The 14058-nt window shown below is 38.4% G+C and overlaps 2 protein-coding genes across 24 annotated transcripts in view; one reads left to right on the top strand and one right to left on the bottom strand.

Annotated features, from left to right (window-relative positions):
- Positions 1 to 14058, top strand: part of LOC139966083 (atrial natriuretic peptide receptor 1-like) — a 161401-nt gene that overhangs the window by 30490 nt on the left and 116853 nt on the right. The window lies entirely within an intron of this gene.
- LOC139966081 (uncharacterized) overlaps positions 1 to 14058 on the bottom strand; it is a 32545-nt gene that overhangs the window by 11274 nt on the left and 7213 nt on the right. For 3 of the 23 annotated variants that reach the window (XM_071968757.1, XM_071968760.1, XM_071968744.1), the window contains exons 5-22: positions 10609 to 10752; positions 8218 to 8361; positions 7512 to 7655; positions 6448 to 6591; positions 6009 to 6152; positions 5567 to 5710; positions 5132 to 5275; positions 4627 to 4770; positions 4188 to 4331; positions 3751 to 3894; positions 3381 to 3524; positions 2947 to 3090; positions 2512 to 2655; positions 2193 to 2336; positions 1758 to 1901; positions 1324 to 1467; positions 890 to 1033; positions 222 to 365 (exon numbers count right to left, since the gene is read on the bottom strand). In XM_071968757.1, coding sequence (XP_071824858.1) covers positions 222 to 365; positions 890 to 1033; positions 1324 to 1467; positions 1758 to 1901; positions 2193 to 2336; positions 2512 to 2655; positions 2947 to 3090; positions 3381 to 3524; positions 3751 to 3894; positions 4188 to 4331; positions 4627 to 4770; positions 5132 to 5275; positions 5567 to 5710; positions 6009 to 6152; positions 6448 to 6591; positions 7512 to 7655; positions 8218 to 8361; positions 10609 to 10752 — 2592 coding nt within the window. The remainder of the gene's footprint in view (positions 1 to 221; positions 366 to 889; positions 1034 to 1323; positions 1468 to 1757; positions 1902 to 2192; positions 2337 to 2511; positions 2656 to 2946; positions 3091 to 3380; positions 3525 to 3750; positions 3895 to 4187; positions 4332 to 4626; positions 4771 to 5131; positions 5276 to 5566; positions 5711 to 6008; positions 6153 to 6447; positions 6592 to 7511; positions 7656 to 8217; positions 8362 to 10608; positions 10753 to 14058) is intronic. The other 20 variants (XM_071968758.1, XM_071968759.1, XM_071968756.1 and 17 more) reach the window with 20 other exon arrangements.

The following is a 14058-nucleotide window of genomic DNA, read 5'->3' on the forward strand; positions in this document are numbered from 1 at the left end:
TTGTTATAGTCAAAGCATATGAAAATTGTGGGGCAAACTCCATACGAGAATGTAAACTGATGCAGTAGACCTAATTTGTTCATTCTTATAGTAACTGTAGGAATACACAATTCTCTTTTTGTTCTCATGTTTCTCTAAAGTAAAGACATTAAAACAAGACAGATATATGTTGTTTACTGTACATATATGTATAAAATGAACACTCCTTGAAATGAGGTTACCTGGTTCACATTCTCCTTCGTTCGTCAATGTAAGTTCAGGATTGTCACAGACAGCATTGTTAAATTTGCATAAGTTACTATAGGTCTGACCGTCAGAACCACAGACTGGAGTGTAATCCAAGGTGCAGAAATTTGAACCACAATCTGTGAAAATGGCCAAGTACAGTAACTATATAAGGCAGGAATGACACAGGAACACGTTCTTTATGGCAGTTATATAAACTATGCAACCGCGAGTAAGAACGGTGAACAGATCCAAGCGAGATTGTACTGTGATTTACTTATTTGTTTATGTTTATAGGGCCAGTAAGAATAAAGAATTATAGTTATGTGCCCAACAAAGAGACTAATTGTAACAAGAAAGATTCAAATTTTGCTTCTTGTGATATGTAAAGACAAAATATGAAAACCTTAAATAAGATTACCTGGTTCACATTCTCCTTCGTTCACCAGTGTAAGGCCAGGATTGTCACAGACAGCATTGTTAAATTTGCGAGATTGTACTGTGACTTACTTATTTGTTTATGTTTATAGGGCCAGTAAGAATAAAGAATTATAGTTATGAGCTCAACGTTCTAACATAAGAGACTTATTGTAACAAGATAGATACAAATATTCCTTCTTGTTATATTAAAAAGACAAATTATGAAAACCTTAAATAAGGTTACCTGGTTCACATTCTCCTTCGTTTACCAGTGTAAGGTCAGGATTGTCACAGACAGCATTGTTAAATTTGCATAAGTTACTATAGGTCTGACCGTCGGAACCACAGACTGGAGTGTAATCCAAGGTGCAGAAATCTGAACCACAATCTGTGAAAATGGTCAAGTACAGTAACTATTAAAGGCAAGAATCAAACAGGAACCGTTCTTTATGGAAGTTATAGAAAATATGCAAACGCGAGTGGGAACCGTGAACAAAATCCAAGCGAGTTTGTACTGAGATTTACTACAATGTTTATGTTTGTAGGACCAGTGAGAACGAAGAATTATAGCTATGTGCCCAACGTTCTAACATAAGAGACTTATTGTAACAAGAAATATACAAATTTTGCTTCTTGTGATATGTAAAGACAAAATATGAAAACCTTAAATTTGGTTACCTGGTTCACATTCTCCTTCGTGCACTAGTGTAAGGTCAGGATTGTCACAGACAGCATTGTTAAATTTGCATAAGTTACTATAGGTGTGACCGTCAGAACCACAGACTGGAGTGTAATCCAAGGTGCAGAAATCTGAACCACAATCTGTGAAAATGGCCAAGTACAGTAACTATTAAAGGCAAGAATCAAACAGGAACCGTTCTTTATGGCAGTTATAGAAAATATGCAAACGCGAGTGGGAACCGTGAACAAAATCCAAGCGAGTTTGTACTGAGATTTACTACAATGTTTATGTTTGTAGGACCAGTGAGAATGAAGAATTATAGCTATGTGCCCAACGTTCTAACATAAGAGACTTATTGTAACAAGAAATATACAAATTTTGCTTCTTGTGATATGTAAAGACAAAATATGAAAACCTTAAATAAGGTTACCTGGTTCACATTCTCCTTCGTTCACTAGTGTAAGGTCAGGATTGTCACAGACAGCATTGTTAAATTTGCATAAGTTACTATAGGTGTGACCGTCAGAACCACAGACTGGGGTGTAATCCAAGTTGCAGAAATCTGAACCACAATCTGTGAAAATGGTCAAGTACAGTAACTATTAAAGGCAAGAATCAAACAGGAACACGTTCTTTATGGCAGTTATATAAAATATGCAAACGCGAGTGAGAACGGTGAACAAAATCCAAGCGAGGTTGTACTGTGATTTACTACTTTGTTTATGTTTGTAGGACCAGTGAGAATGAAGAATTATAGTTATGCGCCCAACGTTCTAACATAAGGGACTTATTGTAACAAGAAAGATACAAATTTTGCTTCTTGTGATATGTAAAGACGAAATATGAGAACCTTAAATAAGGCTACCTGGTTCACATTCTCCTTCGTTCACCAGTGTAAGGCCAGGATTGTCACAGACGGCATTGTTAAATTTGCATAAGTTACTATAGGTCTGACTGTCAGAACCACAGACTGGAGTGTAATCCAAGGTGCAGAAATCTGAACCACAATCTGTGGAAACTATATTTAACACAGCAGTTAGGGTTTACCATGCTTTCTTTCTTTTTCTTCTCTCTTTAATTTCGAATTTCAGATTCAAATGTCCAAAGCTAAGATTCTGATCAGCATAAATCCATGCATTTCACAGGATTGTAAAGAAAAGAAGAAACCTATGAAATAATGTTACCTGGTCCACATTCTCCTTCGTTCGTCAATGTTAGTTCAGGGTTGTCACAGGCAGCATTGTTAAATTGGCATAAGTTGCTATAGGTTTGACCGTCAGAACCACAGACTGGAATGTAATCTAGGGTGCAGAAACCTGGCCCACAAGCTGTCGAAATGATGACGTACAATTTCATATTTAAAGCACAAACCGATAAGTAACACATTTGTTATGATAAATAGTTAAAGTCAAAGTAAGTGAAAATGGGAGGCAAACTCCAAACGAGAATGTAAACTGATGCAGTAGACCTAATTTGTTAATACCTATAGTGACTGTTGGAATACACAAATCTCTTTTTGTTTTCATGTTTCTCTAAAGTAAAGACATTAAAACAAGACAGATATATGTTGTTTACTGTACATATATGTATAAAATGAACACTCCTTGAAATGAGGTTACCTGGTTCACATTCTCCTTCGTTCGTCAATGTAAGTTCAGGATTGTCACAGACGGCATTGTTAAATTTGCATAAGTTACTATAGGTCTGACCGTCAGAACCACAGACTGGAGTGTAATCCAAGGTGCAGAAATCTGAACCACAATCTGTGAAAATGGTCAAGTACAGTAACTATTAAAGGCAAGAATCAAACAGGAACCGTTCTTTATGGCAGTTATAGAAAATATGCAAACGCGAGTGAGAACCGTGAACAAAATCCAAGCGAGTTTGTACTGAGATTTACTACAATGTTTATGTTTGTAGGACCAGTGAGAATGAAGAATTATAGTTATTTGCCCAACGTTCTAACATAAGAGACTTATTGTAACAAGAAAGATACAAATTTTGTTTCTTGTTATATGTAAAGACAAAATATGAAAACCTTAAATTTGGTTACCTGGTTCACATTCTCCTTCGTGCACTAGTGTAAGGTCAGGATTGTCACAGACAGCATTGTTTAATTTGCATAAGTTACTATAGGTCTGACCGTCGGAACCACAGACTGGAGTGTAATCCAAGGTGCAGAAATCTGAACCACAATCTGTGGAAACGATATATTACACAGCAGTTAGGATGTACCTTGCTTTCGTTGTACAGTAAATGATATAGCACAACACCATACATATATCCTGCCTTAATTGTTGATAGATCATATAGCGACCTCACTTCCCTGTTCCATACCAAATTTCATTTACAACTTAGACTACCCTCCCCCTCCTTCAGTCCGATCTGTTGTGTCAAAATATGAAAACCTTAAATAAGGTTACCTGGTTCACATTCTCCTTCGTTCACCAATGTTAGTTCAGGATCCTCACAGACGGCGTTGTTAAAGTTACATAAGTTGCTATAGGTTTGACCGTCAGAACCACAGACTGGAGTGTAATCTAGGGTACAGAAATCTTGACCACAAGCTGTCGAAATGATGACATACAATGAAATATTTGAAGCACAAACCTAACAGGAAAACATTCGTTTTGATCAATTGTTATAGCCAAAGAATGTGAAAAAATGGGAGGCAAACTCCAAACGAGAATGTAAACTGATGCAGTAGACCTAATTTGTTAATACTTATAGTGACTGTAGGAATACACAATTCTCTTTTTGTTCTAATGTTTCTCTAGAGTAAAGGCATTACAAAAAGACAGATATATGTTGTTTACTGTACATATATGTATGAAACGAACACTCCTTGAAATGAGGTTACCTTGTTCACATTCTCCTTCGTTCGTCAATGTTAGTTCAGGATTGTCACAGACGGCATTGTTAAATTTGCATAAGTTACTATAGGTCTGACCGTCAGAACCACAGACTGGAGTGTAATCTAAGGTGCAGAAATCTGAACCACAATCTGTGAAAATGGTCAAGTACAGTAACTATAATAGGCAAGAATAACGCAGGAGCGCGTTCTTTATGGCAGTTATAGAAAATATGCAACCGCGACTGAGAACGGTGAACAAAATCCAAGCGAGATTGTACTGTGATTTACTTATTTGTTTATGTTCGTAGGACCAGTGAGAATAAAGAATTATAGTTATGTGTCCAATTAACGTTCTAACATAGGATACTTATTGTAACAAGAAAGATACAATTTTGCTTCTTGTTATATTTAAAGAAAACAAATTGAAAACCTTAAATAAGGTTACCTGGTTCACAATCTCCTTCTTTTACCAGTGTAAGGCCAGGATTTTTACAGACAGCATTGTTAAATTTGCATAAGTTACTATAGGTCTGACCGTCGGAACCACAGACTGGAGTGTAATCCAAGGTGCAGAAATCTGAACCACAATCTGTGGAAACGATATATTACACAGCAGTTAGGATGTACCTTGCTTTTGTTGTACAGTAAATGATATAGTACGACGCCATACATATATCCTGCCTTAATTGTTGAGAGATCATATAGCGACCTCACTTCCAGCTGTTCCATACCAAATTTCATTTACAACTTAGGCTACCCTCCCACTCTAACAGTCCGATCTGTTTGGTCAAAATATGAAAACCTTAAATAAGGTTACCTGGTTCACATTTTCCTTCCTTCCTGTATGTTTCCAACGTTCTAACATAAGAGACTTATTGTAACGAGATAGATACAAATATGGCTTCTTGTTATATTAAAAGAAAAAATATGAAAATTTTAAATAAGGTTACCTGGTTCACATTCTCCTTCGTTTACCAGTGTAAGGCCAGGATTGTCACAGACGGCATTGTTAAATTTGCATAAGTTACTATAGGTGTGACCGTCAGAGCCACAGACTGGAGTGTAATCCAAGGTGCAGAAATCTGAACCACAATCTGTGAAAAGGGTCAAGTACAGTAACTACATAAGGCTAGAATGACACAGGAAACACGTTCTTTATGGAAGTTATAGAAAATATGCAAACGCGAGTGAGAACGGTGAACAAAATCCAAGCGAGATTGTACTGTGATTTACTTCTTTATTTTTGTTTATAGGGCCAGTAAGAATAACGAATTATAGTTATGTGCCCAACGTTCTAACATAAGAGACTTATTGTAACACGATAGATACAAATATTCCTTCTTGTTATATTAAAAGACAAAACATGAAAACCTTAAATAGGTTACCTGGTTCACATTCTCCTTCGTTGACCAGTGTAAGGCCAGGATTGTCACATACAGCATTGTTAAATTTGCATAAGTTGCTATAGGTCTGACCGTCAGAACCACAGACTGGAGTGTAATCCAAGGTGCAGAAATCTTGACCACAAGCTGTGGAAATGATGACGTACAATGAAATATTTGAAGCATGAACCGAAGAGGAACAGACTCTTTATGGTCAATTGTTAAAAATTAGCTAAAGAATGTGCAATATGGGAAGCAAATTCAAACGAGAATGTAAACTGATGCAGTAGATCTAATTTGTTAATACTTCTAATGACTTTAGGAATACACATATCCCTTTTTGTTCCTAAGTTTCTCTAAAGTAAAGACATTACAACAAGACAAATATATGTTGTTTATTGTACATATATGTAAATACAATGTAAACTCCTTGAAATGAGGTTACCTTGTTCACATTCTCCTTCGTTCGTCATTGTTAGTTCAGGATTGTCACAGACAGCATTGTTAAACTTGCATAAGTTACTATAGGTCTGACCGTCAGAACCACAGACTGGAGTGTAATCTAAGGTGCAGAAATCTGAACCACAATCTGTGAAAATGATGACGTACAATGAACTATTTGAAGCACGAACCGAACACGAACACATTCATTACGGTCAGTAGTTAAAAATTAGCTGACGAATGTGAAAATGGGGAACAAAAATCCTAACGAGACTGGACTGTGATTTACTACGCCTAATTTGTTAATACTTCTATGGCCTATACAAATACACATTTTTTATGTTTCCATCTTTCTAAAAGTAAAAGCCTGACAACAAGACATACTAATGTTGTTTCTTGTTCATATCTGTAAATAAGTTGAACAATAATTGAAATAATGTTACCAGGTTCACATTCTCCTTCGGTTACTAATGTTAGTTCAGGATTTTCACAGACAGCATTGTTAAGTTGGCATAAGTTGCTATAGGTCTGACCGTCAGAACCACAGACTGGGGTGTAATCAGTAGTGCAAACATCTGATCCGCAGTCTGCAAAAAAATCATAGACAATGACAAAGTTGGAAACACATTTCGGCACTCACCAAACATACGGACACAAATCGATTACGTAATTAGATTCTTCCCTACAAGTTTGTTTTTGTTTGTGGAGGTACATGAACTTTCGGATGGGGAATTAATATTGTGTGATACTTCAATGGATTCGTTAGCATTGTTACATAATGTGACTCTTATGAGATTTTACAGTGAAATGTGGAAACCGTAACAAGAGCCTAGCAAGACTTAATTAACCTAGTCCAGCCCAAAGCAGTTCGGCACGTTCGCGAACAGGTTTGCAATTACGGAGTTTTCAGGTAATCAGACTGCTCGTGACGTCAGCATCAATAGTGATCATCGCTAGAAAGTTGGAAGACATACAGTGAATCAGAAGAATGATAAGGTCCATAGGTCATAAAATGTCAAAACATGAATGAGTTCATTGACGTCACTGAAACATGGTGCCTGTTTGGGAAAATAAATCGCGGCCCGGCCCGGCCTAGCTCGGAAGAGCTCAGACTGCATACCGTTAATATCAATCCCAAGAAGAATTATCTTATGTTGGAGGACAATTTGAGATGATATCATGTTGGGACAATATAATTGACTGGAGGATTTTACCAATTGTTTATGGCGATATGGTAAGTTATGTCTCTTGAGAAAGTTTGTACTGCTGTCGTATAAGTTCCATGATGGTTAATCATGTCAAGTCAAAGATGACATTATTCACTACATCGGAAATGGAAATATTTAAAGAAAGTACCTGCTTCACATTCTCCTTCATTCACTTGCGTAAGCTAAGGATCGTCACAGACGGCGTTGTAGAAACGCATAAGTTGGGGAAAAGCTTATTGTACTAAAAGTGCTCATACGTTCCTGAAAAAAAGTGTTATCATTTAGTATTATAACTTCACCTGGTTCACATTCGCCTTCGTTTACGATTACAAGTTCAGGATTATCACAAACAGCGTTGTTAAAGTTACATAAGTTACTATAGGTTTGACCGTCAGAACAACAAACTGGGGTGTAATCAGCAGTGCAAACATCTGATCCGCAATCTGCCCAAAAAAAAAGAGAGAAAAAAAAAATCCAAAAGAATGAAAAATAGGAACAAAAAATGAACGACATGAAATACAATGGAACGGTATATTTAAATGTTATTAAATGTTTCTCTTCCTACTCTTATACTGAAAGAAGCTTGTCATCTGGAACCCTTGAATGTTTTCATCTTCAGGAGTAACTAAGTATTATTAATTAAATTGAAAGTCATAAATTAATTGTTTTGACTTGTGTTGTTAAAGTGTAAAGTCCCTTTTGCTACATGTAAGCTTTCTCTCCACGCCCTCCCATCAATACACTTGAACTGAAAAACTGCAAAAACTGCCCCCTCCCAAAAAAAAAATGATTGTTGCATTAATGGTTCAAAAGATTTGTAAAATCTTAAAGAACTTGTTTTCAAAGAATACATGAAACTTTTGTGTCTAAAACTACTAATCTTTTAAATCTAAAGCTGGACACTCTAGCTCTTTGTGCGGTTATGTTTTATGTGCCAGAGAAACGTACTGATAAGGAAATCGCCATTTTTGAAGCATTTCCGTGAGGTGAATAATAATGGTTTACCTGTTTTGCATTCTCCTATATAATCCTCAGTCAGATCTGGATTTTCGCAAACAGCGTTTGTTAAACGGCATAAATTGTCATAGGTTCGACCATCCGAACCACATATCGGATGATATTCTTCAGTACAGAAGGTAGATCCACATTCTAAAATTGTGGGAAATATTTCATTTCTGAGACATTAAAACTTGTATTTTTATTCAAAATATGTTTTAGGAGTGTATGCCATGAGCAAATATGTCCGAAGTGCCGTTTATGCAACGTATAACGTATGGACAGGTGAACCCATTGAAATACTAGTTCCGCGAAATGATATCCGACAGTCAATTATATAGGAATGCTAATTAATAAAATATTAACAAGGCATACCCGATACCAACTATTCCGCTATCCGCATTTCTCATCAAATTTGAAACAATACAGACATTACTGGGAACATTGGGATGGCAGTTGGAGCTGTAACGGTTGAAATATCTCGTAAGATAAATTAGGTGACAAAGTGTCTTTTGAATTTCAATATGACTACAATTTAGGTGACAATTTATTTTGTAAAAAGGAATGACAGAAATCCCAATTATCAAAATATGTCAACTATGAGATTTCCCCAAATTCCCACTTTCAGATATTGCTCAACTCTGTATTCTTCGAATGGAATAAATTCGAATGGAATCGAATGGAATAATGGAAGTCATAAGTCATGAACTTATCTGTTATACCTATATAGAGAGGAAACAGGGGATCTATATAATGGCAACAAACCAGTGAACTATTAACACTTTGTTTGAACTGTCCATGCTTGAATGTTTGACTATCTCGCACACGAGACCAAAATTCGAACGTATACGTGATCGCGCAATTTACAATCAACTTGGTGTATATAAGGGAGCGTATGACAGGGATACGGGTATTGAGGTATTCACGCATATGGTAAAACGGTGCGCATTTGGAAATTAACGTTTCGCAGATCTGGTACCCACTTGTGCAAAGGACCACTTATCTAAAACGTGTGTTTGACGAGTATTTATCGACGTTAAACCGTGTCTGGTCTCGACCAACGTTCTCGTCATATAGACTGACTACTGACATTTATATGTATATGTGAATAAAGTCTTGTCCTGACTTCGTTGACCCTTTGCAATTCAATACGTGTCGACTTATCGTGCCCTTGAAACAAAGCCTACAACACGCGTCCACTATTCGTGCACTTAGAGCCTACACTGCGTGTCCACTTATCGTGACCTTAAAGCTTGGTATTTCTCGCAGAAAATGCGATTCTTCATACTTCATAGCTCATTATGAATGAGTAGATAACGTCACAGATGAGCAACGAGTTAGAAAAAGATAATGGAGCTATTACGGAATATCCCCGTAGTTTGATGTACAACGTTATTTATACATGTAGTATAGCAAGTATAGTCAACTCGATGCAGGTAATTGCGGACACGCTTGTTATAACTGAGTAACAATTAATTACGATACTGTACATGTTGCCAGTGCATATTTTGGTTTCATCTTTTATTTTGGTCTGATCATGTAGCTCCGAGCTAAATGGTCTAACTAGGTCAAATTACGCAAACCATAGATGGATGTTGTAAGGTTATCAAATATAAATGGTAAGTGTTCATCGTTATTGATAATTAAGTTCTACCTGACGTCGCATTGGTTATTCGACGAAATATTCATATTGAACTATACCGTAATAGAGCAAAACTGTATTTAGTTGCGTCTTTGAAGTTTTGTTGACGTAGACGTTTTGCTCTTTTGTATATGAAAATTGAGTCCTCTTCCCAGGAATATTCCATGTAAATTTGCACTTCCAAATTTTACAACTTTATGAGTGTAAAGTGCATTCATCAACCTACAACGATTAGAATGTCCTTTTATAAGTAAATTAACATCGCGCAGGTAATAACACGATCACTGCCATCGATAGCGTCCTCGCCATCATTGTCGTTGTCATAGTAACTGTCATCGCCATCATCATACATCATATACCATAGTACCATACCTAGTTCATATTTAGTAAAGACTATACCGTATATAACACTGGTCCACATTAAGTCTAGTCTATACCGTATATAATACCTGGTTCACATTAAATATTGGCTATACCGTATAAGCTAACTGATTCACATTAAATACAGATAATAAAGTATAGTCTATAAGTATATACTACCGTTACTGCTTCACTACTAAGTACCTTACCGGGTTCACATTTAGTATAGCCTATTCCGTATATACTACCGAACCGGGTTCACGTTGAATATAGCCTATGCTATACCATTGTACCGAATATACTATATTAACGCGTTCACATTGATAACAGCCTATAAAGTATATACTACCGTACCGGGTTCACATTGAGCATAGGCTATACCATATATGCTAGCGTACCTGGTTCACATTCACCATCCTTGCTTAGATTCAGGGCAGGATTATCACATGCTGCATTATTGAATTGGCATAAGTTAGTGTAGGTTTTACCGTCAGATCCACAGACAGGCGTGTATTCGACAGTACAATACGCTGAACCACATTCTGTACAGGAGCAAGCAGTAAAAGCAAACTAAAACCAAACGTACATTCGTAAAGTTGAGGGTGAAAGACCATAATATCGACCCAAAATGTCAGCAGGCTAAAAAAAGATTCTACAAGTTTTTCAAATGTACTTTCCTGAAGGTTCTGATTTTACAAATTACCTCCAGACATTTAGGATTGTTAAAATAGACAATTCATTGTCTCAATGTGGACATTTAGGATTGTAAAAATAGACAAGTCAATATCTCATTGTGGATAGCTGTTGTTTGAGTGGCAGTTAAATTGTTGTTGAAATTTGTGCGTGGGTGACCATTATCTCACTTTCCAGAATATTTACGGGCAATACTGAAGACCTTTTAGTGTCTAATAGTCGTACAATGAAAAAAAAAGTGACGTGTTAATGATATTATATGTCTATATACATATTTCTATAATTTTGGTGGTTAATCGTTTCTCGGAGGGGGGGGGGGGTGTCTGGGAACGAGGCTGTGGATAGGGGAAGATTGAGTGTGGGCAGCAATTTTCCACATCGTTATGTGTAAATGCTATTAAACATATTGTTACGCAACAATCGCGCAGCGCATGGGTCGGGCACTGCACATGTCTCGGGCACTGCACATGTCTCGGGCACTGTACAGGTCTCGGGCACTGTACAGGTCTCGGGCAATGCGCAGGCGTCGGGCAATCCGCTGTGGCCGGGCTAGTCTTGTTAAGATCTTAGTTTGTACAGCCTAGTGTACCTTTCTTTTTCACAAAGCGATTTTCCCGTATCTATTTGCTGTACTGCACAGAGAACGCACGCGGCAACGCTTTAGGTTGATGCTAGGGTCTTGCACATTTCTCCCAAGCTATCTCATGTTTTCTTTTGATTTGGCAGATTTGCTTCGGAAAAGCGAGGAAGCTAATCAGGTTTGCCAATTGGGCCCAATTCCCCAATTTTGTTTTATTCAAGCCCTACCTCCCGCAGTGAACAATCACTTGGCCTTAGATTGGTTTGTACACTGCAAGAAGGTCGCTAATTGCTGTGGGAGAAACATGATCTCACATTACAGGCAATTTCGTAACAATAATATGAATAAAGATTTTGTGGTTTGCGTAAGTTCACGCCCCTCTTTGGAGAATGTCAAAGACGTTTGTATCGGACCGATCCTCGGGCATGTAAAATACAGTGGGCAAACAAATTCGTGGTAGGCAGAAACGGACTCTGAGGCATATACAGTTTGCACGCGAGAAAGAGTATTACAAACGACTTGGCAAAGACTAGGGCCGGGCAATCCGCAGGTGTCGGGCAATCCGCAGGTGTCGGGCAGTCCGCGGGTGTCGGGCAATCCGCGGGTGTCGGGCAATCCGCAGGTGTCGGGCAATCCGCAGGTGTCGGGCAATCCGCGGGTGTCGGGCAATAAGCAGGTGTCGGGCAATCTACAGGTGTCGGGCAATCCGCGGGTGTCGGGCAATCCGTAGTTGTCGGGCAATCCGCAGGTGTCGGGCAATCTGCGGGTGTCGGGCAATCCGCAGGTGTCGGGCAAGCCGCAGGTTTTGGGCAGTCCGCAGGTGTCGGGTAGTCCGCAGATGTCGGGCAGTCCGCGGATGTCGGGCAATCCACGGGTGTCGGGCAATCCGCGGGTGTCGGGCAATCCGCGGGTGTCGGGCAATCCGCAGGTGTCGGGCGATCCGCAGGTGTCAGGCAATCCGCGGGTGTCGGGCAAACCGCAAGTGTCGGGCATCCGTATGCGCCTGTATAGTGCTATGAAAACATAGACATATCTTTGGATTTGATTAAAAATGCTGTCGGTGCATCTATCATGCGCCGAGCTCGCTATTGTACAGTTTGTCGTAACGCACCCAATCGACCCCAAAATGCAGGGAAATATTACTTAAATACCCCGGAAATAACCCCCTCCCCTCCCTCGTAAACACACGTCCGCACATAAACTGTAAAAGGGCTTCGACCTGTACAGAGCTACAGTGAGCTGCGATCAATGGGGTCGACTCACACACACCCACCGTCGTGCCTGCCTATACGGGAATAGCTAAATAACAGAATTACGTTATCAGATCTCGTTCCGGATAAACATCTCTCCGCGGAGTTCAACGGATGTAACCCCTAAGGGAACGAAACGTATCTTACAATGGAAACTCGTAGCTGTCTGCATGTTGTAGCGACAATAATAATAATAATAATAATATTTGCTTTTTATATAGCGCTTTATGCCAGCGATAGGTCTCAAAGCACTTTACAGACGTTACATTACCTCTGATCAATGATAACCTGTCCCAGAGACAATCCCTCTAGTCGGCAGCAGTTATATACTGCGCCCAATGACAAGTTACCTCACAGGTACCCATTTTAACCCCTGGGTGGAGAGAGGCAAGTGAGATAATGCATCTTGCCCAAGGACACAACGTAATGAACTAGGCAGGAATTGAACCAGCAATCCTTGGATCATGAGTCCGACGCCTTAACCAATTGGCCACCACGCTCTCAAGAAGAAAACTTCACTTGCAAGCAACGAAAAGTTAACCTTTTCAGAGGGCGGCAAGCGGTTTGGGGCGAGTCTTCAATGCCTTTAAGTATACAGAATGCAATAAGTTAGAAATAAGATCGGCCTTGCATAAGGCATATATCTCATCACACGAAAAATAAAAAATAAGTGTCCTCAATTAAATACTAGGAACCGTCATTTCGAAACCAAGTAAACATTAATATTAAAAAAAAAATGTTGTCTGTTTTATCATTCAATATGTACAAACGGCCATCTTGTAAAAAACCCTAACAATGTATCTACGCAGCTTCTTATATATATATATATATATATATATATATATATATATATATATATATATATATATATATATATATATATATATACACTGCACATATACTGCAAACCCGGCAAAAAAGAAGGGGAAAAAATAGTAATCGTCCATGCATTTTTACAGAACACTGTTTTTAGTCTGTCCGTCAATAGGTTATTCTTCAGTATATACCCCCCCCCCCCCCAAAGGGTCTCATTTAAGCAATTTCTTGTGAACGCTGCTAAAAATGGCGCGTGAAATTAAATTAAGGATTGTAGCTGCCTTCCTGCGAAGTTTCTCTCCCATTTATGTTGTATTACTTTCTTTTTCTATACATACAATTTTTTCATGTTTATGACTCGGTATAATACGTGGAAAGGATGTCTTTGTTATTGGTTTACCGCTGTGTAGTGTTGACAACTGTGTTTATATGGGCTGTCATTAATTTTCCATATTCAGACTAAACAAAGTAATATTATATTTAATATCAGAGGCGTGTACAGGAGGGAG

The sequence above is a fragment of the Apostichopus japonicus genome, chromosome 4 (genome assembly GCF_037975245.1).
Source record: "Apostichopus japonicus isolate 1M-3 chromosome 4, ASM3797524v1, whole genome shotgun sequence".
NCBI lineage: Eukaryota > Metazoa > Echinodermata > Holothuroidea > Aspidochirotida > Stichopodidae > Apostichopus > Apostichopus japonicus.